At 39.0% G+C, this 20,026-nt stretch overlaps 1 protein-coding gene across 3 annotated transcripts in view; it reads right to left on the reverse strand.

The window, feature by feature from the left end:
- Positions 1-509: 509 nt before the first annotated feature.
- Positions 510-20,026, reverse strand: part of glis1a (GLIS family zinc finger 1a) — a 61,607-nt gene continuing 42,090 nt past the window's right edge. For 2 of the 3 annotated variants that reach the window (XM_003448442.5, XM_025900534.1), the window contains exons 4-9: positions 18,949-19,062; positions 15,793-15,919; positions 12,210-12,363; positions 5,333-5,466; positions 5,148-5,246; positions 510-4,604 (exon numbers count right to left, since the gene is read on the reverse strand). In XM_003448442.5, coding sequence (XP_003448490.2) covers positions 4,462-4,604; positions 5,148-5,246; positions 5,333-5,466; positions 12,210-12,363; positions 15,793-15,919; positions 18,949-19,062 — 771 coding nt within the window. In that variant the 3' untranslated portion in view covers positions 510-4,461. Of the gene's footprint in view, positions 4,605-5,147; positions 5,247-5,332; positions 5,467-12,205; positions 12,364-15,792; positions 15,920-18,948; positions 19,063-20,026 lie in introns of those variants that run through there. The other variant, XM_025900535.1, reaches the window with a different exon arrangement.

Genomic DNA, 20,026 nt, shown 5'->3' on the forward strand with positions numbered 1-20,026 from the left:
TGACCTCTATGTAACATCGTCTTAACTCTAATGAAGAGCAGCTGAATGGATTACATGGCTAGTGCCGCTAAATCCTGCAGGAAGTGTATTAACAGAGGACTAAAAAGAGAGAAGTGCTGAGTAACCTGGCCCTATCACACCTTAAAGGCCTCATAATATCATTTTAGCCAACCTGAGCCCTTTGCTCTCAGACTGCAGGCTTGCTGTTGGTTCCTAGAGTTTCTAAAAGTACAATGTTAGAGAGAGGATTCAGGTTTTAGGCCTCTGTCCTATGCATGAAATGTAACTAATAACCTTTCAAGTCTTACAATTTAGAGTGGGAATGAACTTGATCCAGCTGATCCAGTAGATGGCAGCATTACCCAACCAAGATTATCAACTTCTAAACATGGAATCACAAAACCCAAAATAACAAAATTAAGAACTATAATCATTGTTTGTCATATTTCACACTAAAATGCAGAACATGCACTGATTCAGTACTTAAAAACAAAACAAAAACAAGCAAATACAAACCGATTCTTTTTATTTTGGTATAAAAGACAGATCCATTTGTATACAGTTCAATAAGAAAACTTTGAATTACTACAAAATCAGTGTAAACATTTTCTGGTTGGCCATTTTCTCAAAGTCTCTAAGCTGAGACAGAAAAGAGTGCAGAGACGATACTGTAAACAACGGATGCCTCCTCCCACTGAAAATAACACTGATCGAAACTGTACAATAAACACATAAAAGGCAGCGCGCTGAAGAAACGAGTCACACTGTTGCAAAAACGATTATACTGCTGTCCTGTGTTTGAGAATAACTTTATTTTAGTGCAGTTTATTGCATAGTTTTGTTTGTTTCATCCACACCAACTCCCCTTTGTGACATTTCTGGAACATTTCTATACAGCAGCCCTGTTTTGGGTATCTGCTGCAGTTTCCCCTCTAGTCACAAGCAGAGTGAGTTTGCTCATTGACACTGCAGATACAAGATAATCTGGTTACTCACAAACACACACTATGACCTTAAAGGAGTAAATTGTTATCTTCAGATGAGGTCTTTCTTGTTGCGAGTTACATATGATGACTGTTTAGTGTAAGGCTGCAGCTGGGTTAGGTTAGCTTCACACGAGGACTGGAAATAGCTTCGTACAGCTTTAAAATGTTTTCCAAGCTTCCTCCTTGAGACAGTATAATGTTGTGCACACCATAAAGCGTGCTTTTTAAAATTCATCCTTTTGACTTCACACACATATGAATGGGATAAAATGAAACAACTTCCACCGCTCTATTAAAAAGCTACTTTCAGCTGCTCTTTTATTCATAAGGAGTCACCACAGCAGGTAGTTTGATTGGCTGAGACATTTTTAAACACTTGATGCCCTTCCTGTTGTGCTTCCCAGTCTTAAACTGGGAGGAGACACTTTCTTTACTTATTAGGAAAATGTGTAAACCACTACACTCCTAGAGGATCTAATTATTGTCAGACCAAATTAACCCTCAGTCATTACCAAGATACAGAAAAGAATTTACAGTTTTACTGCTGCTCTTTTCCAGTCATTGTGTTTCTGAAAGAAAAAACAAGCCTTTTCACATGATGAATACAGATGTTGTAGTAAAGCAGTTTGGACATTTTGGAAACAGATGTTACGTATTGTGACACCCCCTTATGGACGTCTGCAGAAAAAGCATTTCTGTTGCACAGTGGCAGTAATGTGCACACTTTAAACACCATCATCAAAAGGTCTGGATCAAATACATCCATAAAGTGGTTTAAAGCTGATTTGAGTCGTTTTATGTATGACCACTGATCATTAAAAAGACCCTTTTAATGTCCACAGCCTAGAGAAAAGAAAATCTAAAGGTTTACAAATACCTTGATGCCTACATTTTTTTTAATGTCCAGGATACTTAATACCAACATTTGTTGATAGGCCTCTGTGTAACTGACTGAGGTGCTACCTGTAGCTACAGGCAAGGACATCATAAACTGCAGCTGTACAGGATGTGGGCTATGTTTATAAAACTAGAAATGTCAGAGGTTCCATACATGAATTTGCTTTGAATAAGTGAAAACACATTATAGCAACAGTGATATTGTGTAGTGCAAAGGCTTTCCTACATTTGTATTAATTTGTGATGATTCAAGCACACTGACATTATAGATACATTTTGTCTGAGCAGTTTGGTTTGTTTACATGCTTCCTGTTAACGTGATCAATAAGGGAGTGGCTGAAAGTAGCATTTTGTGTGTTAAAGATTTCATATAAAAAAAAAACCTGGAAAATTGAAAGATTTCATTCTGTCCACGTGATGGCATGCAACCATAAACCTCTGTGTTTCCCTTCACAGCACATCTAAATGTTAAGACTCCCAGTTTATAGATTTCTATTCAGACATTCAACTGAGCTTTTTTGTGGTCAACACATTTGTTTTACATACATACAAAAAAAAAAAAAAAAAATCAAAATTTGAGACTGGGAGGAGACACAAAGCCAGCCTCAAGTGACTCAAGTCAGTGTACTCCCTCAGTGCCAGTACCAAGCCTGGATGAATGGGGGAGGGACACTGCATCAGCGAAGCTGAGTGTATATCCTCCTGAGAACTACAGGAAAAAAGTATCTTTCAGTTTAACTTTATTGTGATTTACTGTCTCTTTGGATCAGAGGACACACAAACACATGAGATATCATTGGAAACATAAACGAATAGACTGATTATCTGATTATGATAACTGATTATGGTTGGAACCATTTGCTATGCCTCCCCTTGGAAAGAAGGGAGCAGCTGAAAGCATCTTCTGTAGATGTTTTTTAGGTCCATTTTATTGCTTTTGTTAGACCCATGCTAGCTGTTTCCAGTCTTTTCCCGCACTCAGCTAACCAGCTGGTAGCTGGAGCTTCATAGTTAATACAACAACAAGAAAGAGATATCAGTCTTCTTATGTAACTCAGATAAACACACAGCAAGAATCTCTCCCAAACGCTGGACTAAGCTTTGAAATGTTTAAACTGCTGAATGTGTTGAATTAAAAAACTGAATCTGAGCGTTTTATTTACAACTTTATGTCTGAGTTATTCTCGAACCTCCACTGTTTTATCTAAATCACTGTGAGGACTGCAAAAATAAAAAATAAAAATATTTACACACAAACAACAAGAAAATATGAAATTAGAATATTTTGTGAATGTGGATATTTCGTTTTACTGATGTCTTTATAATCATCTTCTACATTCCGCTTCGTGTACCCACACGAGGTTGGGAAGCATTGCATTATGGATTACTTCTTTGATTATCTCCTACAAACCAAGCCGCTGCGGAGGCAGAAGTGTCCTCACTAGCTAAGATCAACATTGGAGACGAAGACAAAGAAAATAAAGCATGCAGCTCCTTCTATCCAGAAAACACAAATGTTGTGGTCATTTCTGAGTTTAGAAAAAAAAAGTCATTGCTACTTTGCCACTGAGAATACTGTGCAGAAATCTTGACCAACTCCTAATTTCATTATACTTTACTTCCAAGGAGCCAGACCTTCTTGTAATCTTTAGAGTGCTCTTGAGCAATAGCCCTCCAGGCTTTCTGAAAGTCTTTGAACATTTTTCTTTGGACACTGGTTAGAGCCTGTACCTGGGCATTTTCACAGGAATGTTTTTGTTTATTAAGCCACTTAACACTGACCTCTGAGCAGCATCTTTAAAGAATTTTAGGGAACTGAACAAGCAAGGGACAAATGAAGAAGTGGCAGGCTTATAACGCTATTCTAGTAATAGTATTATCATCTGACAGACATGCCCTTGGGGATCCTGTCACAACTGATACTGTCAGATTTCGGTCCACTATTCAATACCATCTGAAAATCATCTTAGTGGCAAAGCTCCCAAACACACTGTAGATGCAGTAAAAGCATACCTGAATAGAAAAACACACTGGGCTCCCCAGAGGCCGGACCTCAACATTACTGAAACAGTGTGGGATCATGTTGACGGAGCACAAGCTCAATGCAACAAACATCCAAAGAAAAGCTTTAAATGTTCTTCAAGAAGTCTGGAGGACGTTTCCTAAAGACTACTTAAAGAAATTAAATGAAAGCGTCATACCAGATATTGACTTTCAAGCTTTTTAGAAATCTGCAAACACTGTTTCTGCCTTATATCTTTGAACATTTCAACAAATGGCATCGCCTATTTCCCATTTTGCTAGCGAAATATAAAGAAATGTTGGGTGGGTCAAGACTCTTGCACAGTACTGTGTCTCTGCGATTTTCCCTTTTGGCCATTTGTTTGTTTGTCCACAGATCCACAGCTTAACGAGAATTTTTCAGCCTCTAGTTATTTTTGTATCATTTAAACTCCCACTGGCTTTTTTCTCTTGCCAAAAAAGGAACAATGCTGATAAAACGATCCTTAGATATATACATAAGTGAGTGATTGTCAGCTGTCTCATTCATGCTGCATAGCGTCTTTCTGGGTGGCCATCACGAGTCCAGATAGACGGAGTAAATCTGACTGAGGCAGCGGTCGACGCCACCTGCCTGGAAGAGGAAGCTGTCGTCTGGGCAGGGAGGCAAGGAGTAACCGCCCCCCGCCTGACCCTGCAGGTCCTGCAGCAAGTCAAACCCTGACAGAAGGAAAACAAACAAGCAAACAATAAGAACAACAACAACAATAACAATAATAATGTTCAACAGCAAATGAGTTATTTAAATGGGAAAGGTTTTATTATTACATATGGGAAAGAGTTTAGTTGGAAGTTTTAAAAAAATGCAAATGGATAGTTGCCATAATTGCTTGAGCAACTATAATCAATGTTTTATAATAAATTGCATCAACAACAGCATGGAAACCATGAGGCAATATTAAAACCTACTACAGCTCACTGTTTATCTGTCTGCTCAGTACATTTGTAGTCTCAGTTTGCTCCCACTGTTCTTACAGTGTCACTTTCAGTAGCTGCTTTTAGTAAAAAGGCTCTAAAAACCTTCAGTTGACCAAATGGACAACAAGCGGATAAAAAGCTATTAGCTTATTTAGTCAGATAATTATCAGCTTTATAGTTCTTTTTAAAATCACATTAGAAAGCTTGTTTCAGCTCTAAAAGAATACTACAGGTTAGCACAGATATGGTTAGCAACAAGCTACATTTGTGTAGTTGACGTCTGACCTGTAGAGTGGGAGGTGGGCTGGTTGGTGAAGTAACTTGCAGGCTCAAAACCTCCATCGCTGGGTGCTTGAGCCATCTTTCCCTCTCCATACAGGCAGCCTAGGAGAACCACAGAGGAGACGAAGATGAAGCATGGCATTGAACACACGCCTCGCTTACACTACTTGACTTGATGTTGTCGGTACCTTGTTGCTGCGAGAACACTTGCTGTTGGTGGTTGTAGGTTTTCTGGAAGCCCTGCAGCCGGACGTCCACTCTGTCTGAGCAGGGACTTGCTGGGATCACGTCAGCAGACACAAACAAGGATGCTGGTCTGTTCCTAGAAACACACAACATAAACATGTATATAGCATCAAATCACAAAAACAGTTGCCTCAAAGTGCTTTATATTGTAAGGTAAAGAGTCTACAGTAATGTGGAGAAAACCCCAACAACCAGACAACCAACCACCAGGCCATTTTTGGATCAAGACCTGCTGCCACAGATGACCACCTTTTCTCCTTGCTTACCTTCCTTATAAATGGTTTCTTCACAGACATCCAACCAGTGAAATCATTCCTGATTATTCTTAAGTAGACAGATAACAGTAGATGGATCAACTGATGGGCCAGATGCTTTTCTCAGGTCCTGCGTCAGGTCTTTGGTAGATTTTTAAAATATTTCTTAAGGACATGACTTTCAGAAACTGCTCAACCGCTGTAGATCATTTTTAGGCCCATCACCTTTTCTTTTGTTTTTAGGCAAAACCGGACCAGTTTGCTCGAATGTCTTAAAGGACAGACTCCACACTACACTGAGATATGACAAGTTTTAGTTAAATAGTAAATAATTAGTGAAAAAGCAGCCCAGGTCCAAAGAAAAACTTTTAAAGACCTCCAGAAAGTCTGCCGAACTGTTGCTCAAGAGCACTTTAAAAAAAAACTACAAGAATGTCCAGCTCCTTGGAAGTAAAGTATAAAGAAATAACAGATGACTTAAGATTTCTAAAGTTAGTAACATCAAACTATTCTCCACAAACACGGTTAACTTTAAACTACAGTACTGATTACTGCGTGTGTTTCAGTGTTAAAATGAATAAACACTGACCACATTCATCATAGTGATGGAGTGCTACGTGTCAACAGGTCCTACTGAAGCCATTTAAAGACCAAATCTAAGTACAAGTTGAAAGTGACAGGTTTGATGGTTTAACTCAAAAATTATTATTATTTTTTTTTAAAGCGGAAATTAAGTTTCCAGAGAATTGATCCTGTATGTGACTGACTCAGCCCAGCCTGTTTCTACACTAATGCTGTTTTTGGCCTGACCTTCACTTCTGCTGAACTGCTGAAAGTTTCTGTCACACTGAGATGTATATCAGAGTTTCTTAAGCACCATAAAATTCAACACAAGTTTTCCAAGCCAATAAATATTATGGTAAAACGATAATGATGTTGTAACTCTCTGATTGATGGAACTTCAATCTCAGTTGTATTAAACTAAATTGTGACAATTATTTCATAGGGAAGGTTTCAATCAATGTAATCAGCAGCACTGACTCTGATACAATGAACCCAGGGCACGGGGTTTTCAGGTAATGAAATCAGATAAACATCAGCTGACCGCTGTATACGTCAGAAACATGTAAACACTTCTCTTCTGCAAACAGCGCAGTTTGTATAAGAAAGCGTTTCCACCTCAGGAGGGTAATGTGCTGCAGAGAGCTGTATCCATCTCTTTGCTGCAAGAATGTGCTGACTGTGCACAAACACTCTGACTCAACATGGAAACGAATGAGTCAGTGGAGCCAAGTCGACGAGAAGAAAGAAAAGCAGCTGAATTTCTCTCTAAGGAGATACGCAGCTGAAAAAAACCCCCGTACGGTATTCAAGTGCCCCCCTTCCACCTTCAAAGAGCCCACTCTCAGCATTTCATGTGGCCTGAAGGCTTTCCTGGATGATGTACTGCAGCATATTGGTCCCCAGAGAGCCAAACAGCCCTGGTTTCTGCTGGAAGACTTTTAGTGGGCTTCATAAACAAGCCAGGCCTTGTCAGAGATACCGATGGCTGCTGGCCTGAACATCGTATAGTTTCGCATCTGATCAGCTATAAAAAGAGGAAATGTTTGGAGATTTCTTTACATATCTATCATTTATCATCCCCAAGTCTCTTTATTACCCATTTCCCATGTCAGATGCTATTACATTTAAGTTAACAGTCTCTGCTTTCATTGGAGAAATACAATAAAAGCCAAAATTAATCAGAAGGACTTTTTGAAACCTAAACTGATATAACTTACAGATGGCTGTGGCTTCCCGAGGTAATAAAATCCAGGCTTTGTATAGTATTATGTAAACAACGTGGCCTTTGATATAGCGTGGCTGTTGAAATGAATGTGCTGCAATGACTGCAAGGCAAAAGAATTCAACACATCTTTGAATTTCCCCTCACTGGCCCCTGAACCATCAGCGCTGACCTTAACTATAAACAACGCCGTCTGCGCCACGGCTTACATTCTTGTAATGTTGCAACAACATAGCTGAGATGTCTGAGCTGTGCTGGGTCGATCTGTCACTTTGTGGCCGGTGTGCCCAACTGCTCACATGCACGAGCTTACCGAGGGCCCAGGGCTGAGGGCGCGGCTGTCAGTACGACCTCAGGAAACTTCTTGTCTGATCATATTTTACCAACTGACCCTCTGCAGCACTCGCTCTTTTCTTCCTAACTACAGCCAGCTGCCATCCTTACTGCTTATGCAGAATGAAAGGAATCCAGCTTGCAGAATTTAAGATCTTCTGCACATTGTGCTGCATATAACTGGTGCCAGCTTATGATCACAAACCTGATGTTTCGAATTTGAATTTTGAAAGTATTTCGGTGATATGGATTTAATGGATCGCAGGGGATTACGTTAAATCTGTGCAATACAAATGGAGATTTAATGGGATCTAAGTGCTACCACTAAGTGCTTAGGGAAACTACAGTACAATCATTTCATTTTAGAGCTACAGCAAGTAAAAAAAATGCAAAAAAAAGTCAAGCATTTCACTTAAAGCGGCTATTTAGGTCCAATGTCACTTGGAGTTTCTGCAAAATAAACTTCATTACATCGCCTTCCTTCAAACTGTATAATAGTGTTTCTGTGTGAGTGCTATCCTGGTGAGTGTGCCTGTATCTGATGGACACGCTGCTGCAAAAAAATGCAAATCCAGCACCACGCTACCTCTCTCCTCCCACCTTCCAACCGCACAATATATACAAACACTGTGCATCACAAATACTAAACTGATGGACAAGCCTCACTGCGGGCCTCTGTAAAGTATTAAAAGACGTCAAAATGGCTCATTACAGCCAGAGTAAACATTGGCCTCCCTATGAGGTCAGAGCATGATGCTGCCTGCACTGTGAAGAAAAGACAATTTACTTTCACGTGTTTAACGTCTCTCGTCTAAGTCATTTTGTGGAAAAACAAGTGCTTGTCTGGTATTAGCTTTGGCAGGTCGTCATATACTGTGGGCACCAGTGGGATTCAATGACATCCTCCGCTGCTATAAAGAGACGTCAATGGACGGATTGTGCATAGCTTCATGGAAGCTCTACTGTAGCTGCACACTTTAGGAAGGCAGAGAGATTCTGAGAGAGGTGAGCAAAGTTCCTAAAAATGCACAAAAGCATCCAGATGTTTGATTTATTAAAATCTGTATTTATTTTGTAAACTTCAAACTGGTTTTAGAAGTGAAATATGTGATGAAATCCAGATCAAATATACTTACAAATTCTGTGTTTTCTTGCATATATATTTTTATGGTTGACCGACACAATACAATCTCCTCAACCCAAGGCCTGTGGCTGGCACACGTATATTTATGATGTAGTTTTATTACTACCAACACAATAACTTCTTGAGGAGTAGTTTTCAAAGAGGAACAACTAATCGTAACTTGTACGAATATCTGACAAACAGAAGTGGACTTTTTTCATTTGCATTCATAAGAAAAAAAATGAAGATCTTACAATTAAAAAAAAAAGCTGTGTTGAGACAAATTTCCATTGATACATATTTCTTAAATTTTAAAAATCACTAAGCATTTCCAAAAACAATCTCAGATCTGTGTCTAATCAATACAATGCACTTTGCTTTAGCAATGTGCTGCAGTCAGGGTCAAATCTGAATCCTATCAATAAAGATGACATTGACCAAAAAAAAAAAAAAAAAAGTTCTTCAGCTTCAATTCTAATCAGTGGATCACGTCCTTCCTCGCCATTACTTAAACATGCAGACTACATTTGCAGAGTTTGCACAATATCACTAAGGGATAGAAGTGAGGTTGGCTAAAAGGTGAGTATGTGTCCCATAAACCAGGGGTGGAGAGCTCCAGGCCTCAAGGGCCGGTGTCCTGCAGGTTTTAGATCTCACCCTGGGTCAACACACCTGAATCAAATGATTAGTTCATTACCAGGCCTCTGGAAAACTTCAAGACACATTAAGGAGGTAATTTAGCCATTTAAATCAGCTGTATTGGATCAAGTACACATCTAAAACCTGCAAGACACCGGCCCTTTAGGCCTGGAGTTCCCCCGCCCCTGCCTTAAATTGTCACTGTTGTGGTCACTTGCTGCATGCTTTTCATTTTCTAGATAATTGATTAAAAGAGCTCAAGTTGGCAATTATATGCAATCTGTTTGTGAAGTATGGCATTATGGTAAATTCACATTAGGTATTTACATGTAGGTCAAATTCTTACATGTAGGATATCTGAACTCTTTGTGAGAGTATAAGTGAAACATGTTCTCAATTCATGTTTTGAGGTCAGCGTTTGCAGATCTAGTCTAGATCTAGTCTAGATCTTTGCAGGTCTAGTCAGAACCTCACAGGTTTGAAACAGAAATTCAGAAATATCTCCACACTTGTTATAATTTAACTCCAAAATGACATACAGTAGATATTGGGCAACCTTGCTCTTTTACAGGAATACAACCAATTGACAACCAGTTGATTCAAGTCCCCTGTTACAAAAAGACAGACAGATTGATTCTAATGCATCTACATATTAAAGAGCATTTATTTGAAAAGTCTCTCTAAGAGTGTTAGCAGTCAGTTTGGACTACGATTGCAGGGAGACAATCTGGCTCCCACCAGGTCACCTGTGCAACATCCAACTACTCGTAATTGTTTTCCAGATGCATAAAAATTATGCAACTGAATTGCAACCACTATTTTTTTCTAGCTGCAAGGATGTTGTTGTCCTATTTTTACTCTGGTATGACTGAACCATAAAATAATGGCTAGCAGCCTAGCTAGCAAGCAACATCTCAACTACTTATTATCCACAGATTGGTTGTCCTCCTCAGTCCAAGTGATCGGTTTAAGATGTGCTGTGAGCATAATCTTAAAAAACAACATCAATCTCTATGCAGAATAAATATGTTTACCTTCCATGCTTCAAACTAAATTTGCTAATAATACAAAAAGCATGATGTTACCACTGGTCACGCTCAGGTATTATCAGTGTAGAAGTTCTAATCGATTGCACTTCTTCAGTATAACGGTCTAAGTAAAGTAAGATACACGAGGCTGTCGGCATAAATAAAAGAATAAAAGACAAGTGGCACAAAATCATGGAAGGATGTTTTCATCTAGTCCATTTTATCTTGCTGATGAATTGGGCGTCATCTCCTCTGCCTACCTTTCTGGAAAAGTCACAACTATACATAGTAGACCTTTTGCTACTTTCATTTCAACCCTAAGGTTCAATAATGAAACCTAAAGCTTAAACCTGTTGAAATCAGTGCTCAGAGAAAACATGCAATCTTAGCATTTAAGCCAAACACCGAAAGGCCACTTGAAAACAACCCTTGGAAATATTGGGAGAATTTCATATGAAACAATGTGCATTATATTGTAATATTTTATATCATTTATTAAGCCACAAAAATGTTATTCTGGCCTTTATTGATGCTATTTTATTAGACAGACTGTTTTTGTTTTTACTATAGTGCCAATAAAAGTTACTTTATGGGCAAACCTTCAATGACCAATAATTTTAGGCCCTATTGTCCAGAAACTGCAGCCCTGGAGGCTTTCAGCTGTATCTTTTTAGTCTCACTTCTACTTTTATACTTGCCTAGAGAAAATTTGTCTCAGCTTACAGTGCACATAAGTTCTGTGGTCTCCAACTACCCAATCAGTGCGACCACAAAGCCATAACTCCATCTCTGGTGATAATGTCTCTGGTTTATTCAAGAATGCACACGCTCGGATCTCTCTGGCTTTTTCTAGAAATCAGAGATGAGGGAAAGCAAAACAAAATGACTGTGAAATCTTTAGTGTCACTTTGAAGCTTCAGTGTTTGATATGGAACAGAGCCGGACTGCTCAGAAGTGTTAAGCAGCTTAGAAACACTTTAATACATGCCAGATATGTTTAAACAATACGTTTAGGACATATACAAGCAGAGGTTTTTGGGGCGAATCCTTGAAAAGGATACGGAGAGGAGCATAAAATTGAGGTCTGTTAGTTTTCACTATTTTTATCTATAGTAGAAAATAACTCTGAATAAAAACTGCCACATGAAATCTTATTCAGCTCCACTGTAGTGAGTTGGCAGCAGAAATCCCAGCAGCAGATAACTGAAAACCTTGCCAGACACCACTAGGGGTAAGTAGGAAAATATGTCTTTTCTTTATTTTTGTGATTTGGATGAACTGACCGTTTTAAGTTTGCCTCTCGTTTTATTGTTAAATGTCAGTAAAGTAATCTCCTTCCCAAGAAATAAAAGCAGCCCAATGTTGAAATACATGACAGTGTAGAAATTAAAAATGATAGATGTTTCTTTGCTTTTTATTATATGAAAGAAAATATTCACAATGGTGCAACAAGGTGCAACCTTGGGGAAGATAAACTTCCATCAGGTTTAACTACTGCCACTGCTGCCCATAAGCAAGTCACTAAACATCTATTACTCTGCTATAAAAACTAAGCGGACTGCTTCCAGTCCAGTTTCGTTGTATGAATACATAAATAAATAAATGCTCAGGGGATTCACCGCATTTAACTTGAACTTGCTCTGATCTTACACTCACCCCTCTCTCATGCTCCCCGGGCTTGTTAATGAAGATATTGGGCTATTAGCATCAAAGTTTCCCTCCAGGCCTGGATACCTCGAGTCTGCTGATGGGGGCAGAAACTCTGAATTCCCCCGACTGTGGGCGGTGCTGCTGCTGTTTGAGTACACACCTGAAAGAGAGCCACAGATAACCTCAGTAAATCTGCTCCACCAAACATTTTGAGCATTCACTTCCACATCTAGTCTGAGGTCTCTGCAGCAAAGGTTGGATGATGTATATAACATTTACAATAGTTAGGAGTTAACATTAGAATCATTAGAAACTTCTACTGCAACATATTTCACTTCTACGCCAAATTACACGTAGCCAAGGTTTCCAAACACCAAAAGTTTAGGAAGTGTTGCAATGCTTTTACCTTCATTCTCACATGCTGTCCAAATAAATCTCACACCAAAGAGACAAAAGACAAAAACTCAAAGCTAGTGTTTTATATTAAAAACAGGAGTTAATGGCTCAGTCGCATTAGAATAAATATCCCTATTTTTATTGTCTCCTTGCAAAAAAAAGCTGAACTTTTTTGTTGTCAGAGATCGACTGCAAGTAGTTGTGGCAACTAACTGGTTGCCCGGAGGCAGAGTGTGCAATCTCCTCATACACTGGGTAAATACTTTGAGTGCACAGGTTTCCTCCTTGTGCAATTGCTGTCTCCAAACAATCACAGTCAGACAGAACGACTTTAATTAGTTTAAGACAGACTGTTGAATGTTTTAAGATAATTTTTAAGAAATGCAGAAAGATTACCAGCACATTGTAATCAATCTGAGTCAGCCTGCAACATCTTTCCTGTCAGTCGAGGATTAACTCAACTAGTTGCTAACTGGTTGTACTCTGGTTATTTCATATATTTTCATACTCTTGACAGGCACTCGTAAACGTGACCATATTTCCCCAGTCTTGGCTCGTTTACATTGGCTCCCAGTACGTTGTAGAATTGATTTTAAGATTTTATTGCTTGTTTTTAAATCTCTAAATGGATTAGCTCCGTCATACCTCTCTGATCTGTTAACTAAAAATACTCCAAATAGAACTCAGAGGTCAGCTGAGAAGCAGGCTAAAAAACTGAGGAGACCGCGCCTTTGCGATAGCTGCACCCAAACTTTGGAACAGTCTGCCTCTTGAAATTAGGATCTCTCCAACACATGACATTTTTAAAACCCATCTGAAAACACATTTTTACTCTCTAGCTTTTGTGACTGAGTTTTTTACTTTGTTCTTTGTGTGTGGTTGTTCTACTTTTTCTTTTTTACTATGTACAGCACTTTGGTCAACCTGTGTTGTTTTTAAATGTACTTATAAATAAATGGATTGATTGATTGATTGATATATAAAAGTTGCTGAGCATCTGTGCAGTTAAATCTTCCTACTACATCACTATCTGAGGATGAATTCATATGTAAGTGTGCTAGAGCTACCTGTAATGATTATTTTCACTGGGTTCAAGCTGTATTGAATTATAATATAACATTGTTAGAATTGTACAAACACTAATAAAATATAAAGAAATGAAGGGCTGATTCTACTCAGTGTTGTACTTTATTTTTCAGCACAGCCTGAATCCTCTCACGCTTTCTTGCAATTTCTTTAAGTAGTCTTCAGAAATAGCTCTCCAGGCTTCTGGAAGGACATTCAAAGATTTTTGGATGTTGGCTGCCTTTTGTTCCTTTCTCTGTCAACATAATGCCACACTGCTTCAACAATGCTGAGGTTCGGGCTCTGAGGAAGTCAGTCCATGACTGATAGTGCTCCACTGTTGGCTCTTCTATCCAGGTATGCTTTTACTGTCCGCAATAATTTTCATGGTGAAAAATTGAACTAATATCAGTCAGATGCTTTGCAGATGGTATTGCATGGTGGATTAAAATCTGACTGTACTCTTCTGCAATCATTCAATTTTGACAAGAGCCCCAACACCGCTGGCTGAGAAGCAGCCCCGGACCATGACAGAGCTTCCTCCATGTTTTACAGATGGCTGTAGGGACGTTTGTACCGCTCTACTGACCTCCTCCATAAATACTGAAATGCCAATAAAACTCTAATTTGTATTCATTTCCCAATAACAGCTGCTGCCAGTGATCTTCGGTCCAGTTACTGAGTAATTTGGCATACCTCACATTTCTGATGAGGCTTCAGTGAACAGTAGATGGATCACCTGAGGGGTTAGATTTTCCTCTCAAGGCCTGTGTTAGGTATTTCCTAACATTTGGTGGGCGTGTTTGTTAAGTTTGGGAAGAAATTATGTTTTTGCAACAGGTTGTTGGTACCAAGGTGCCTGCAGATACAATTTAAAATTGGTTCTTTGCAAAGTTGTCTGTGTAGACACAACACTGATTCATCCCTTGAATTAGGTCCCTTTTACAAGGATTTGACTAAAAATGAGCAAAAAAAAGCAGCCAATGTCCAAAGAAAAGCTTTGAAAGACCTCCAGAAAGCCTAGAAAATTATTGCTCAAGACCACTTTAAAAATGATAAGAAGGTCTGGCTCCTTGTAGGCAAACAAAACTACTTGAGCAACTGTCGAAAATATTAAAATACTCAATTTATAGTTAAATGAAACGCATCAAAGCGCTCTTCCAAATTATCATGCAGTAGTGACATTTTTTTCCCCACTGATGAACAAGTCACTGTGCTATAGAGAAACAATTTCTGGTGTAAATACAAGTATATTAGACACAGTGTGCACATATGGACAGATGGGGATTAGACTATGTTGCAAGCAGACTTTGAGGAGTTTCCATGGTCAGCGTAATCCATTTTTCTGTAAACCTTTCAGAGCCACATTTCAAGCCTACAGGGGCTGAATGCTCAATACCAAAAATATAGTTTCATGCTGTTCATTTAAATCTGTAACTTGTACCTGCATGCAATCAGTAAGCTTTCAGCACTAGGTTTTAAGCCAAGCTGACAATGATAGTGTGTGTCACCATAAATCCACCAAGTATACCACAACAGAAAGCAGTTTTCAGGCTATAACATTTGGCCATTTGAGATAAGAAAAAGTCCTCCTGGGATTTTTTCAAAATTAAACACTGACATGCTTGTTTCACCCTGACTAAACATAGCTCATAGCGTGCCGCTTGAGGCTTTTCCCTCAAAGTCTTCTGAGTAAAACGGCGAGTAGTCTGAAGTAATAGACATGGACAGCTTTCCTGGACGCTCTCCACTGTCTTTGGCCAACTGAGCCTCAGTGTACCTGACAGCTTCTTGATTCTGGTTCAGCCATTGAAATGGAAAGAAAAAGAGCTTGGCTGGAAAACCCGTTTGGAGAAGCTGAAGGACAAGTGGGGTGAAGGCCAACTTGCCCACAGTCATGGTGCCCAGTAATTGGACAAGGTAAACACTGGCATGATGAGCTATCATCGAAGGAATGAGAGAGGAGGGAAAGGAAAAGGAGCAAATGAGGCCATGGGAGAAAATGAAAGAGACAGCTTAACAGCCCAGGTGTTTTGGGCAATTACTCTTTTCTTTTGGGTTTTGCTCATTTCCAGAGAGGCACTGGAGGCTAAACACAGACTTCTGCTACCGTTTCATCTGCACATACCTGTGAAGTCATCTAAAGCCGGTAAAGGTGAGCTGTTTTCTTGGTGGGACGAGGCAGAGCTGTGGAGATGCTGGCGTGCCAGGCAGTCACTTAGGATGTCAGATTCCAGCATCGTGTGCACCTGAACCTGACAACAAGACTAAACGCATTACAGCCATATAGATACATTTCATTTAACAGCACTGTGTTATCATGTTGGTGACCAAGTGTGGATGTTTGCCAGCATGCAGGGATGAGAATAATTACGCTAAAGCTGCAGCTTAGTTGTCTTCCAACTATATGCTGTTGGGCAACATAGCTCCCATGCAAGTTTAAACTAAATGACTTCTCTTTTGATTTCATTCAGTAAAGCAACTGAAAACACAGTGAGCGAGCTGCAGGAGGTTTTCTACTGTTCATTTATCAAAGAAATGAGTTTTCACCAGATGCCTGGTTCTTGTTTCATCTTGCGATCCAGCTTCTCGAGGTACAAAATCCAGAAATCTTATTAGGCAATCGTATTCCAAAAACGTTCTAACAAAGTTAAGGCTAAACAATTGGCTTTATTATCCAGCGCTAAACAGAACATCCCCCCGGAACTTTCCAAAACAATTTATTGACAGCTTCAGGATTCAGAAGAAGCTCGGGGCAGACACCCAGGAACCACAAAAGCGGCATGAATAATCAGCAAGAAATGCTCACCCAAAGTAGCGTTCACGAAGCCACAAACTTCAATCGCTGTGACACATCAGCTCGAATAAATGTATGCCCGTGAGGAGCTTAAGAAGCTCATGTTTAATATTTCAAAGTTCCAATTAGCCCCACAGGGTTTACTGCAGCTCAGGGCGTGTCGACTGTGTCACAACTTACAAACACACGTGGTTCTGTTTAAACCAAACAAGGCATGGTAATACACACACAAAGCCCCAGTGTCACTCACAGGCCATAGAAAACAAACAAGGCCCAGATAAAGCAGAACAATAGGCTCCCTATTCGGACATCCAGGGAGTGTGTGTAATACTTTGTTTTGTTGTATTTCATCCTACTGAATCATAAACATACCCACTCTCCTGCTGCTGCTGCTGCTGTAATTCTCCAGAAATAAGACCTGCAACCCCCGAGAAGCCCCCTTTCTCTTTGAAAGTTATATAAAGAAGCAGTTCTCTACTATATATATTTTTAAAAAAATCTGGAAGAACAATATTGTTTTGAACCTTAAGGTTAAAAGGGAACAAACATGCATCTCATTTGCTTTTAAACATGAGGTAACAATCAGGAAATAAAATCAAGATGTAGCACCAGAAAAAAACCCTGTTTTACTTTCTTTTCCTGAGCTTGTTCATTTTTAACTACAGATTTTCTATTTAGGGTCTCATGAATGACTGTGTGTGTCTTTAAGGAATTTAAAACATAAAAATTGCTCCCCAAAAAAGGTTATGTTTTAATAATTATTGATATAAGCTGTCTATTTTTAACTGAAATGCCAGATTTGGGGAATGGCACACTCACTGACATTTTTAGGAAAGCAAAGCTTTTATTTGTGTGTCACTTTTACAGAAAAAGAAATTGCATGCTTTTACGGTCACTCATTTCTGCCAAATTGGATCAATTTTAAATGAATTCAAGGTCATTTAAATGATTTGGCACCTGCAGGCAGGACATCTGCCTCCAGATGTTAGGCTTGACCATAAATGCTTCAGTTTGGCTTTTGATTAATATGTTTTTCATTCTTTATTTTATGTAAATGTGTATGCTTATAATGGTGAGTATTGTTCCGTAACCACTGCTGATTAAGCAGCTGTCTATGCTGGCCAGGACTCTGTTGCGAAAGACATTTTAAACCTCAAGGGTCTTGTCACCAGGTTAAAACGAGGTTAAATACAAACATGCAGTCATGTGAATAATAAGGTTTTCAAAATCTAAGTTCACCCTATGATCTAGCAGCATACGATTTAGCAGCAATAACCTGAAGTAATTGTTTTCTGTATGACTTTATTAGTATGTGGAGGAATTTTGGCCCACTCGTCTTTTCAACGTTGCTTCAATTCATTGAGGTTTGCATGAATTTGTTTATGCACAGCTCTCTTAAGGTCCCACCACAACATTTCAATCAGCCTGAGGTCCATTGCAATACCTTTTTAACCATTCTGTTGTAGAGTTTCTGCTGTTTTTGGGATCATTGTCCTGTTGCATGACCCAAATTAAGCAAGATATAAATGCAGGACAGATGGCCTTATATTGAATCTAAATATTCGTATACAGAGGAGTTCATGTCTGAGTCAGTGGCTGCAAGGTGCCCGGGTCCTGTGGCTGCAAAAGAAACCCAAATGATCACCCCTTCATCAATGTGGCTGATAGCGGGTATGATGTGTTTGTGCTGATATGCTTGTTTTTTTACCAAATGTGGGACAGTCACCATAATTTTATTTTAGTTTGTAGAGTCTCTTCGTCATTTGTCGTAATAACCTTCAGGTTTTGTGCTGAAATAAAATCAAAAACAACATGCATGGCTGCTCCTAATAACTTCATCAAATAATGAGTGGAGCCTTCATAGCAGTTTGTATTGTTTTCATTATTATGAGAAGAAACACAACTTAACATGTATTCCAAACAAGAGAAGACAAATATCCATCACAAATACAAACTCCAGATGTGCTGTGTATAATTGCAGACAGGCAAGTATAATAAATTAGGAAGGAAAAAAAAATCTATCAAGTAATATAACTTAAAACATGTCATGTTTTATATTGTTAAGCTGTTGAGAAATAATCAGTTGATTCCAGTAAATTTCAGCTCTGTGAAGGTGGCTCAGGAATACAAGGCACTGACGTGACCCTGGTTTAAATTATGTACTTTTGATCCCATCCAATAAAAGCTTAAATATGACCCCACTATTTGACAACCTGATAGGTGAGTGGTTAAGGTGCACACTACATGTTTTACTCCTGGCTAGACGGACCTTTATTGAATGTCTTTCCCACTATCCACCCAAACCTTCCATTAAGGGCAAAAATGCAGCACAAATGTAAAAAAATGTCCCCAGGTTGCTTTTAAAAATGCTTTGGCCATAATTTTTTATTTCCAACCATGCTTTCTGAATCCTCTCCTTCTACCCTTTGCTTCTGAACAACACACAGTCAAGTTTTAGAAACATAGAAAGGTTTTAATGCTCATTACCTTCACCTCCTTTTCCTGAAGGCCTTTGGCTGAATGAGCTTTGACGTGCTTTCGTAATGAGCTGGGGTCAGTGTAGCGCTTGGTGCATCCTGGTATCTGACAGGCGTATGGTTTCTGTGAATGGACCACAAGATGGAGAGGTGAGAGAAGTTTGACTGAACATTTAGAAGCACCTTGGTTTGAGTTTCTGTTATAAAAAGAAAACAGGTGTGCTGCTATTAAAAAGAACACAAATTATTTTTTGGTGTTTTGGGGAACACTTTCTCCTGCAACTCTTCTTCTAGCGGATTCCAAAAATTTAGCAATGTTGATTTCAGTACTGAGCTAAGGAGAACAAACCTTTTTTTTGTACAGAAAACACAACAAAAATAGCCCAACACACCAAATTAAACCCAGAGCTTGAGAGTTATTATTAGATTTACTGTAAGGTACAGACTACACCATCTCTTGTATATCCTACATTATGTGTTGGGTGGGTTACGAGTTTTCTAAACCAGAACTGAAAAATATTCACAACATGACAATTTTACAGTCTCGACGTCAAACATAAAATGTGTGTACAAATAATGGCACAAGTTTAGATGACTCACATCCACACTGAAGACGTAAACATTTAGGATAAAGATCGTAAATGTGGCTACTTCTTGTGACAACTGGACTAACAGAGGAAGAAAGAACATGTAGTTCTGTCAACATTTTACATAAAGTGCTCCTCAGCTGAGAAGGGAGGATATTTACCTTTCATCTGCAGGCTTAAAAGAGGGGAAGAGAGAAGAGAGTTTAGCCATAAATCATTTCATTCATAAAGTAAACTGTATGAGCTACCTGCAGTCTGTGTATACATATAAAAGTATTTATTTCTGCACATTATTTCCTGAAGGAATAAACATTTCATAGCAGGCTAAAGCAGCTGGGAGACAAAGTATTTTCTGGTATAATGACATAAAATACTACAGTTAACTGAGTCCTTCTGAAATAAGTAACACGAGTAACATCATGGAATATGTGTTGAAATGCTTTTTACTGTACAAACAGCTCATTTCTTATATGCAGATGGGTTTTCATCATTTTACTTCGA

The sequence above is a fragment of the Oreochromis niloticus genome, linkage group LG18 (genome assembly GCF_001858045.2).
Source record: "Oreochromis niloticus isolate F11D_XX linkage group LG18, O_niloticus_UMD_NMBU, whole genome shotgun sequence".
NCBI lineage: Eukaryota > Metazoa > Chordata > Actinopteri > Cichliformes > Cichlidae > Oreochromis > Oreochromis niloticus.